Below are 12,037 nucleotides of genomic sequence, written 5' to 3'. Positions count from 1 at the left end.
CTGAGATAGATCTTTCCCTGTGTTACATAATGAAATAAACATGTATAAAAAGGTTGAGGGCCAATTGAGAAAAATAAACAAATGCAAGGGTTGGCTGACATGGTTGCCAACTCTCAGATTTGAGCAATCAAGCCTCCTAAATCCTCCAATTTCATTCATTTGTTCAAAGATGTACTTTAAATTATCTATATACATATTTGAATATATACATACAACACGAATCCTTGAATATTGTATAATTAAATACCATTGAATATAAGAAAAGGTGGAAGTGATGAATACCTCATTTACAACATACATATCTGCATTCACTGAATTCCTCTTGTATTGGAAGGTGCAGCCTGTGAGCTGATTAGGTTTTTAGGTCTTGTGGCCTCATTGCAAACAGATGCAAGCGTGCTTTTTGAGCCACAATCTTGAAAGGTCACTTCACTCATGACGCTTACAACAGGAAGTGAACATCTTAACTTGCCCTATAACTGTTTCAAGTGGCTGATGAGAATTTACGGTCAAATCTTAGTTTTCGTACGGCCCAAGATTGTACCTTAGTTTTTGTACGCCGTCTTGATAATCATACAGCCCAAGATTGTGCGTAACAAACTTCACCGATCATTCTGCGGGTTTTGTGCCCAAATCTGTGATTATTTTTTTCCTGTGTCAGACTTAGTCTTGTCTTGGTTTAACTCTTATCTTACTGACAGGATGCAGTGCGCCTCCCATAACAATGTGACATCGGACTATGTTAACGTGTGGAGTTCCCCAGGGTTCGGTTCTTGGCCCTGCACTCTTTATCATACCCAACTTTACATGCCCCTAAAGCTGACCAACACGTCGGATTGTAGTCAGCTGGAGGCGTGTCTTAATGAAATTAAACAATGGATGTCCGCTAATTTTTGCAACTCAACGCCAAGAAAACGGAAATGATGATTATCGGTCCTGCTAGACACCGACATCTATTTAATGATACCACCTTAACATTTGACAACCAAACAATTACACAAGGCGACTCGGTAAAAAATCTGGGTATTATCTTCGACCCAACTCTCTTGTTTGAGTCACACATTAAGAGTGTTACTAAAATGGCCTCAATTACTGTAACGTATTATTTTCGGATCTCTCTATGTCCAGCATTAGAAGATTACAGTTGGTACAAAATGTGGCTGCTAGACTTGACAAGAACAAGAAAGTTTGATCATATCACGCCTATACTGGCTCACCTGCACTGGCTTCCTGTGCACTTAAGATGTGACTTTAAGGTTTTAGTACTTACGTATAAAATACTACACGGTCTAGCTCCATCCTATCTTGCCGATTGTATTGTACCATATGTCCCGGCAAGAAATCTGCGTTCAAAGAACTCCGGCTAATTAGTGATTCCCAGAGCCCAAAAAAAGTCTGCGGGCTATAGAGCGTTTTCTATTCGGGCTCCAGTACTATGGAATGCCCTCCCGGTAACAGTTAGAGATGCCTAAATTCCTAAAACACGGGTGAGGAACTTGTACCACATCATCAGATCCTTGCATTGACATTTTAACCTTGCATAACATAAATATAAACATAGCACACTGGGCTCCAAACTTGGGATTTACATAACTGAGGTGTTCCTCAAAGCACCCCTTTAAGTCCTCTCCTTTTTGGCAGTCAGACATTTTTTCTGTAATGTGATTTATAATAATAAAAATAATAAGGAATTAGATTTATATATGCAAGTACAGTGTTTCTGTAGCTTGTTTACTTCAGATCCAATCAGTAGTCATTTAGTTATACTCGTAGTGTTCCTCAAGGTTCCATTTTAGGTGCTCTCTTTTTTTAATCATTTGGGCTATTTAAGTGGTGGCCCGCAGGTTCTGCTTTTTCACATTTTTGCAGCAGATTCTTATAAAAACTAGAATGCTGCTATAGAGATAATCTTTGACTAGCTTTTTTGCAGATGGTCCACAATTACATGTCTCCTGTAGAGGACACTGGTTCTCTGGAATATACAAAATAAGACAAAGTGAAGGTAGAAGGGAATTGATAAGATTTTTCCGGTTCATATTCTACTTTAGATTCTGTTTAACAATTCGGGTCTTTAAAGGTTGTCTTTCCGATTTTTATTTGGGAAAAAAAAAAGAGAGAGAAAAAAGGGTGGATTAGGATCAATATTGTTTAGTTTAGAGGTAACATGTTCGTACATGGCTTACAGTCAGGGACCCAAGAGGCACATATGTAGCATGGAAGAAAAAAAAAATATATATATATAAATACATTTAAAAAATGAATATGCTTCTGTAGAATTAATCATGTGCAAATTACACATGCAAAGTGAGATATGTTAAGCCTTTATTGGTTATCATTTTGATGTCTTACAATGAATGAAAATATTGAATTAAAAGTCTCTCAAAATGTAAGGTTTTAAAAACTGTAAGCCACAATGATCAAAATGATAACAAATAAAGACTTGACATATCTCACTTTGCATGCAATGAGTTAATATCACAGATTAGTTTTACATTTGAAGTTAATTGCTGACATGAATGGACACCATATTCTAATTTTATGACTTTCACCTGAATAATATAGTGACTGAGAAAATCTGGTTGCAGGAAAACATACAACTTTTCTCTGACTACAAATGAACATTCACCTACCGAAAATGCAAACTTTTGACCACAAACTTAGTCGCTGCTCGGCGACATTCGATTAGCGGCAGATCTGAATTGGGGCGAGTACTGCCCGCCTCGGACCCGTCAGAAACTGTCTCTCGTCTTGCTCATCTAAATGAGAAGGCATTCATTTCAATTCAACAAATAATAGCGCTAACGTGATATTCAGATGACGTGCTAGTGTTACTGCTGCTGGAATGAGATGGAAGCGACTTTCATTTATAGTTATTGCATACTGTGTGTTCAAATGTTGCTTGTATATCCTCCTCTTGATGAAATAGCAGCCTTTTACTTATTGCAGTCTTTTCTTGTACATTGTTTGTGTTTGTTCCGCCATTTTGTGATCTGACGTCACTCGGTATGTTGCGTAATGACGTCATCTTCACCCGGAAGAATCGTTAAAAAAAAATGGCAAGCGATTCTAATCAATTGATACACTGGGAACCGGTTCTGAACAAAAACGGTTTTCGATTACCATCCCTACTGGTCCCTCAGTACTTAGCTTTCTGAAAATGTGGCCCCCAAACAATTTAGTCAAATATCCCTGCAGGTATGTTGTCAACATAGCATTTAATGTGATTTGTTTAAAGTACTGTAAATACATTTGTATGGAGAAATGTTTTTGTTTTAGTACTTTTCTTGCATCTAAAATTACAATGTAATTGTTAAAATTCTCAAAAGCGATCAAATAAATATTCCTATTGCTTGTATGAAAAAACATTTGTCACAATATTTATTTTATTAGTCTGAGAATGTTTATAAACGTGCCCACATATTCAGTGAGCTCATTGGGACATTTGAAAGACCGGTGGCTAGATAGAAACTGATGTATAAAACAGTTCTACTACACTTCAAATACCCGCAGGTGACTCGTAGAAATCCACAACGCTGGAATTTATTGTGTGATTACCTTACCGAGAAATATTGCCGCCGTTTGATTTTTGTACTCTCCTCTTGTATTTGTTTGACATGTGCTGTACGAATAATTGATTGGAAGACTTGGAATATAAATCATAACGGGCTCAAAGGGTTTCCATAGCATGACAAAAGAAGAATATCTAGCCTCAGGGGGCGTTGAATGGACTTGTGTGCGATTGGGAAGCATTTCTGTGAACAGATTGTGCAAGTAAAAGTAATGATGGTTGAAGACTTTCCAGTGCAAGAAAGCTTGCAAGCAGCTGCTCAGGCCCTCTCACATTTGCCAGAATTTACAGTGGCTTTGGCTCCATGAAGTATTTACGAGCTCCCAAAACACCACTCTCGCGCAAACCGGCATTTTAGGATGAGGAAATGAAAACCTAGCTGGCACTGCTCCCTTCCTGTAACAAATATCTCACACATCATGTTACCCAAAAGCCTGATTAGAAACAAAAACATCTGCTCTCCGATTGAAGGGAAATGCAGTAACGCAGACGTCTAGGTGCTCTATATATATTTCAGCTAGTTGAAGTACTTACAATATTATTATTTTACTTACTTTTTCAAGATGGACTTCCTGATTGTTAGCCCGTCCTCCAGATCCACCTCATTGGCCATGAACAACAGTCTTTTCCCCGATTGGTCCACACCCACGAAATCTCGCTGCTCAGCTGCACAGGCACATTTAAAAAAATATACACCATTTAAGTAAATATACAGTTATCAACTTGTTTTTTTATTTTTAAATAAACTGTACCTAAACTTAGGAGTGACCCAAATTAAAAGTGTTTTGAGGTAAGGTCTGTCTCTAATTGCTAATTGTTGTGCTTTAAAGTACCAGGAGAGTTGCCTCCATAATGAAGCTATTGTCATATATATCTGATTTTTGACAACAAAAGACTTCCAAAGTTTCCATATGAGTTGGGAAATTGTGTTAGATGTAAATATAAACGGAATACAATGATTTGCAAATCTTTTCAACCCATATTCAATTGAATGCACTACAAAGACAAGATATTTGATGTCAAAACTCATAAACTTTATTATTTTTGGAAAATAATAATTACCTTAGAATTTCATGGCTTCAACACGTGCCAAAGTGGTTGGGAAAGGGCATGTTCACCACTGTGTTACATGGCCTTTCCTTTTAACAACACTCAGTAAACGTTTGGGAACTGAGGAGACACATTTTTTAAGCTTCTCAGGTGGAATTATTTCCCATTCTTGCTTGATGTACAGCTTAAGTTGTTCAACAGTCCGGGGGTCTCCGTTGTGGTATTTTAGGCTTCATAATGCGCCACACATTTTCAATGGGAGACAGGTCTGGACTACAGGCAGGCCAGTCTAGTACACGCACTCTTTTACTATGAAGCCACGTTGATGTAACACGTGGCTTGGCATTGTCTTGCTGAAATAAGCAGGGGCGTCCATGGTAACGTTGCTTGGATGGCAACATACGTTGCTCCAAAACCTGTATGTACCTTTCAGCATTAATGGCGCCTTCACAGATGTGTAAGTTACCCATGTCTTGGGCACTAATACACCCCCATACCATCAAAGATGCTGGCTTTTCAACTTTGCGCCTATAACAATTTGGATGTTTTTTTTTCTCTTTGGTCCGGAGGACACGACGCCCACAGTTTCCAAAAACAATTTGAAATGTGGACTGTGGCGCCGGGGAACCACAAAGTGATGGAAGAGGTGAGGATGGACTCCATGATGGCTGAGTAAAACTGCACCAGCATCTTGGTCGGCACCTTAAGTTTCCTCAGCTGCCGCAGGAAGTACATCCTCTGCTGGGCCTTCTTGATGAGGGAGCTGATGATCGGTTCCCACTTGAGGTCCTGGGTGATGGTGGTGCCCAAGAAACGGAAGGAGTCCACAATGGAGACCGGGGTGGGAGAGTCAATCAGGGTGAGGGTGGATGGTGGGGCTGTGACTTTCCTGAAGTCCATGATTATCTCCACTGTTTTCTGGGCGTTCAGCTCCAGGTTGTTGAGGCTGCACCAGGACGCCAGCCGGTCCACCTCTCTCCTGTAGGCGGACTCATCGCTATCCGAGATAAGCCCGATGAGGGTAGTGTCATCCGCAAACCTGAGCAGCTTTACGGACTGGTGACTGGAGGTGCTGCAGTTTGTATACATGGAGAAGAGCCAGGGGGAAAGTACACAGCCCTGAGGAGTACCAGTGTTCGTGGTTCGACTGTCCGAGACAATCTTCCCCAGCCGCACGTGCTGTCTTCGGTCTGTCAGGAAGTCATTGATCCAACTGCAGAGGGAGTCGGGCACGCTGAGCTGGTAGAGCTTGTTTCGTAGCAGTCCAGGGAGGATGGTGTTGAAAGCAGAGCTGAAGTCCACAAACAGGATCCTAGCGTAGGTTCCTGGGGAGTCCAGATGCTCCAGGATGAAGTGGAGGGCCAGGTTCACTGCATCATCCACAGACCTGTTGGCTCTGTAGGCGAACTGCAGTGGGTCCAGGAAGGGGGCTGTGATGTCCTTGAGGTGGGGCAGGACCAAGCGCTCAAAGGACTTCATGACCACAGACGTCAGCGCAACCGGCCTGTAGTCATTAAGTCCTGTGATCCATGCTTTTTTGGGGACAGGGACAATGGTGGAGGTCTTAAAGCAGGACGGCACGCGGCATAGCTCCAGAGAGGTGTTAAAAATGTCAGTGAAGACAGGAGCCAGCTGATCCGCGCAGTGTCTGAGAGTGGAGGGGGAGACACCATCCGGCCTGGGGGCCTTCCGCGTATTCAGCTTCAAGAACTGCCGGCGTACATCCTCCTCTCGGATGGAGAGGGCTTTTAAAGTCCTGTGATGTTCTTGGAGTCCTGTGATGTCCTTGGAGTCCTTTAAATCCTTTAATGGAGTGCTGGCGTTGGTGAGGAGGGTGATGATGGGTGGAGCAGAGCTTTGATGAGCTGAAGGCCGTTCATGACGACAGTAATGTATGTTGAGGCCCTGAGCGAGAGTCCGGTCATTCAGGGCCTGGGGGCCTTGGGGCTTATAGTTCGTAAGGGCCCTTAGTCCTCTCCAAACTGCCACAGAATCATTGAAGCAGAACTGTTCCTGTAGACGGTTAGAGTACACAGATTTAGCTTTTTCCACTTCCCTGTTGAAGTGGTACTTCGCTTCTCTGTAGGTACTCCGGTCCCTGCTTCTCCACGCAGCCTCTTTCTTCTTGCGCAGCTGTCGGAGCTTGGGTGTGAACCAGAGATTGTCGTTGTTATAACAAGCTTTGAACTGAATGTATGAGGTCACAGTGTCCGTATACTCGTCCAGATTGTCCGTAGCCGCTCCAATTGCCTCCCAGTCTGTTGTTTCCAAACATGCGTGCAGCTCCTCTACAGCCTCGGCGGTGAAACACTTAATGGTCCTCATAACAGGTTTAGCCAGTTTCAGTCTGTATGAAGGGATTAAGTGCACCATCACGTGATCTGATCGTCCGAGAGCAGCGTGTGGGACTGCATGGTATGCCTTGCTTATTGTAGTGTAACAGTGATCCAAAGTGTTCTCCTCTCTGGTCGGGCATTTAATAAATTGCCTATACTTGGGTAATTACTGGTTCAAATTTCCCTTGTTAAAGTCACCAAGTACAATAACAAGAGAGTCCGGAAAAGACCGTTCCATATGTAAGATCTGGCCTGCAAGCGTGCGCTGAGCGTCATGCACGTCCGCGCTTGGCGGTATGTCGACAGCCACCAGTATGAATGTATATGTATATACACTAGGATTGTCCCGGTACCAAAATGTATTTTGATACTTAAAATTAAAAACTTAAAAATCTTAGGGTACATTGAACATATGTTTCTTATTGCAATTTAGTCCTTAAATAAAATAGTGAACATACTAGACAACTTGTCTTTTAGTAGTAAGTAAACAAACAAAGACTCCTAATTAGTCTGCTGACTTATGCAGTAATATATTGTGTCATTTATCATTCTATCTGGCCCGCAAACACCTGGAAATAATGTGTCAATAAAGTAATTCATATTTTCTCACTAAATGTCATGGATTACTTCCATTTTGACAGAAAAAAAGATATGTACTGCATGAAATTGCATGCCTTTTAAACTGTAATAGTAGCCATTATTGCAACAAATATTACAGTATATTATCATACTTTCCAAAAATGTTTTGTCTAAATAAAAATAAATACTTAAACATCTGCTTGACTTATGATTTTACGGCAAACTACCCATCAAATTAATAAAAATGACAATACATTTTACGGTGTTCTTTACAGCATATTGTAAATTGAAAAGTAAATTGAAAAAAACTACGAAAAATGTACGTAAAAATTCTGGTGCATGTTTAGGATTGTACCACCTCTACCTCAATTTGAGCCAGGAAAAACCCTGCTATAACTAAAAGTAACTGAAAAACTGCTGTCCAAATGAAAACAGATTTAATCCAAGAAAGAAATAATCAAAAACCTGACTGAGTCTGTAGCCAACTTGGCAAAGCAATTCGAACATAGCGCTGTTAGTCTGCACCATACTGAAGCAGGGAGAGTCTCACGCCAGCCAAGAAAATAATAAATAATTTAAAAAACATCTCAACGGGTGACATTTATCCATAAAAATATGGAGAAGCTGCTGATGATGTGTTTGTTGTTATTACCTGTTTTCTTCTTGCCCTTCTGGCCTGGGACGGTCTCGGTGAATTCATGGGCTTTGCTCATTAGCATGGACAGTGTTGCATCATGGGCCCGGAACAGATCGACAACCTCGTGAAGAGCCACGTCTGTTATCAGGTCACAGCTCAACACCAGGATGTCAGTCTAAAAAGGAGTGATGGCTTTGTTATGAAGAGACCACAATAGCCTTGCATTATACTATTTCCAACCAACCCATACAGTGGGTTAATGCACATAGTCAAGATGGCAACTAAGGCAACAAAGTCCTCACGGGGCCTGATCTACTAAAATTAAAATACCACGCACTAAACAGCATGTGCAAACTATAAAATGATGTGTACTATTAGTGCGCGTGTGATCTACTAAGACGTTGCGTGTTTAATTGATAACTGCAAAAGTGGTACAGAACGACTTTGCTGACTTCAAGTGAGGAAGTCATAGGGCGTTGGAAAGAACATTTTGAGGAACTCCTGAACCCAAATACATCAGATACACCCTCCCTGATAGGAGCAGAGCCTGAGGATGATGGGGCATCGACGTCGATCTCTCGAAGTGAAGTCACTGAGGTAGTTAGACAACTCTACAGTGGCAAAGCTCCAGGGGTTGACGAGATCCGTCCAGAAATGCTGAAGGCTCTGGGTGTTGATGGGCTGTCTTGGTTGATACGCCTTTTCAACATTGCGTGGAAGTCTGGGACAGTGCCGAGGGAGTGGCAGAATAGAGTGGTGGTTCCCCTTTTCAAAAAGGGGTACCAGAGGGTGTGTGCTAATTACAGAGGTATCACACTACTCAGCCTCCCTGGGAAAGTTTACGCCAAGGTACTGGAAAGGAGGGTCCGGCCGATAGTTGAACCTCAGATTCAAGAGGAGCAATGTGGATTCCGTCCTGGTCGTGGAACAACTGACCAGCTCTTTACTCTTGCGGGAATCCTGGAGAAGGCCTGGGAGTATGCCTATCCAGTCTACATGTGCTTTGTGGATTTGGAAAAGGCGTATGGCTGGGTCCCTTGGGAGATCTTGTGGGAGGTGCTGAGGGAGTACGGAGTGAGGGGAACCCTGCTGAGGGCCATCCAATCTCTGTACAACCAAAGCGAGAGTTGTGTCCGGGTGCTTGGATGTAAGTCAGATCCGTTTCCAGTGGGGGTTGGTCTCCGCCAGGGCTGCGCTCTGTCACCTATCCTGTTTGTGATTTTCATGGACAGGATTTCTAGGCAGAGTCGTGGCCATGGCAGAGAGGGTATACGTCTCGGGGGGCGAAAGGTTGTGTCACTGCTGTTTGCAGATGATGTGGTCCTGATGGCACCTTCGGTTCGTGACCTTCAGCTCTCACTGGATCGGTTCACAGCCGAGTGTTTAGCGGCTGCAATGAGGATCAGCATCTCCAAATCTGAGGCCATGGTTCTCTGCAGGAAACCGATGGTTTGTACAGCCCAGATAGAGGACGAGACTCTGTCCCAGGTGGGAGTTTAAGTATCTCGGGGTCTTTTTCACGAGTGAGGGAAAGATGGGGAAGGAAATCAGCCGGAGAATCGGAGCAGCTGGGGCAGTATTGCAGTCTCTCTGCCGCACTGTTGTGACGAAACGAGAGCTGAGCCAGAAGGCAAAGCTCTCTGTCTACCGAGCTATCTACATTCCTACTCTCACCTATGGTCATGAAGTGTGGGTCATGACCGAAAGAATAAGATCGCGGATACAAGCGGCCAAAATGAGTTTCCTCAGAAGGGTGGCTGGCATCTCCCTTAGAGATAGTGTGAGAAGTTCAGTCACCCGAGAGAGACTCGGAGTAGAGCCGCTGCTCCTTCGCTTGGAAAGGAGCCAGCTTAGGTGGTTCGGGCATCTCGTGCGGATACCTCACGAGCGTCTCCCTAGGGAGGTCCTCGTTGCACGTCCCACTGGGAGGAGACCCCGCGGTAGGCCAAGGACCAGATGGGGGGATTACATCTCCTCTCTGGCCTGGGAATGCTTCGGGATTCCCCAGGAGGAAGTCGTTAATGTTGCTCTGGAGAGGGAAGTCTGGGGGTCTCTGCTGGAGCTGTTGTCCCCGCGACCCGATTCCGGATAAGCGGTTGAAGATGGCTGGATGGATGGATTGATTTAATTTCTAGTTAGATGTGTACACACAAAAAATAATGCATATTGCTTTTGGGCACTGTAAGTAAAAGATGAGGTACTACTGTATCTGCGCCAACACAAGTATGCTTAAACAGTGCATCTCCTTCAGGATATCGCTTACAGTGCATCAGTCATTTGAACTGACATCATGTCTATATGTGCATGTGTTTCAACTTGTGCATGTGTGCCCACACTTGTGTCTCTCTTCGCGTCTGTGCAGTGATGCGAGCTGTCGGCGTGAGGACTAATCCCACCATTAGTACAAGCCGCCTTATTGACAGAGATATCTCTGCTCGGTCTACAATGGAGGGAAGCCTCAAGACTGAATAAGCCATGACATCATTGCATTTATAAGTGTCATCACACATAATTATATCAACATGAAGCTAAATTGATGTTGTAGAAAAATGATAGGTTAACTTAAGTGTTTTGATTTTGGTCAAAATATGCATTGCAGTGAGGGGACAGTGTCAGTGTGTGAGCGAGGGAAGCGTATCGATGGGACCAAAGGTCATGCAGTTGACCTGGTGGCAACTTATAGCATAGCCTGGTCTGGACTTGGCGACAGGAAGCTGCCAAAGCAAAGCTGCAAACGCCTGCAGGAGATCTACTGACACGGCGACCTTTCAACTCTCCTCTGTGTCTAACACATGCTCTAAGACACAGGCGACGGCAGAGTGGAGTCAGCTGGAGAGACAGAGACACTTTGGCTTTTCAACAGCCACAATCTCTGGACAGGTCAGGACCACACACAAACAGTCACAATGTCTTTTTGAGAAAACAGCTTCCTTAATGGAAGCCTTTCTTACAGGACCTTTATCAAAGGGCTCACGTTATGATTTTTTTCTACACTTAAAACACTTCTTTGTGGTCTTCTTAACATGTAATGGTGGTTCTTTGGTCAACATTTTGCATAGATTATACTTTACAGACCATCTTCAGACCGCTTTCTGACAGTTTCTTCAGGATGTGCCGTTTTGTGGGTGATCTTATTTAGACTTAGTCAGCTACGTTGTAGTTTTTAACTCTTCCATTTCAAGTCTACTGACAGATTTAAGTTAGAATTGTACACTGCATCTTATTAGAAACTGCAACAGCGGAAGATGCATGTGCATGTATGAGTCAGTCTGCCGCACAACAAGAGAATAGAGAAAAATAAGGAACTGATTGATTACAATGACGGACTCACACAAAGCCCTTTGGGTACCGGTAAATGTTTACCATATATGGAGATATCCACTAACGGCACATGTTGGAAAAACGTCACAAGTTGAGCAAATTCCAAACGGTTCGTTTGGAGGAAGTATGAAGAAAGGTAAGGTTGTTTTTATAAATATCTCAATAACTTTAAAATGCAGATCCCAAATACACACAAATATGTACTAATAGGTAAGAACAAGTTGGTTTTGCATAATAGGTCCCCTTTAAACATATTGAGCTATGGTTTCTATATTTTGTACTTTCATGGTCTCATGGTCTCACTGAACAGCAGAAACTTCAATTGGTCATCGGTGACAACTTGTATCAAAGAGTAAGAGTGTGACAACAATAGACTTCCAGTATGTTGTGTACTTGTTTGCAGTATGGCTTCCTATTCAATATCTGCCTTCCCCTGAAATGGTGTTGCTCTACCAGCCAATGAATGAAGTGCAAAGAACATAAAGAAGTTGTGTGTTGTTTTTCCCACATATATTTATTTCGCAAATAAACCCCAAAACCAGTGAA

The 12,037-nt window shown here is 42.9% G+C and overlaps 1 protein-coding gene across 1 annotated transcript in view; it reads right to left on the bottom strand.

The window, feature by feature from the left end:
- eif2b3 (eukaryotic translation initiation factor 2B, subunit 3 gamma) overlaps positions 1-12,037 on the bottom strand; it is a 70,234-nt gene that overhangs the window by 34,346 nt on the left and 23,851 nt on the right. Inside the window, exons 4-5 of the mRNA XM_061927687.1 lie at positions 8,186-8,345; positions 4,123-4,234 (exon numbers count right to left, since the gene is read on the bottom strand). Coding sequence (XP_061783671.1) covers positions 4,123-4,234; positions 8,186-8,345 — 272 coding nt within the window. The remainder of the gene's footprint in view (positions 1-4,122; positions 4,235-8,185; positions 8,346-12,037) is intronic.

The sequence above is a fragment of the Nerophis lumbriciformis genome, linkage group LG35, assembly GCF_033978685.3.
Source record: "Nerophis lumbriciformis linkage group LG35, RoL_Nlum_v2.1, whole genome shotgun sequence".
Classification (NCBI taxonomy): domain Eukaryota; kingdom Metazoa; phylum Chordata; class Actinopteri; order Syngnathiformes; family Syngnathidae; genus Nerophis; species Nerophis lumbriciformis.
The sequence above is the reverse complement of the archived record's forward strand: the minus strand, read 5'-3'. Positions and strand labels throughout refer to the sequence as shown.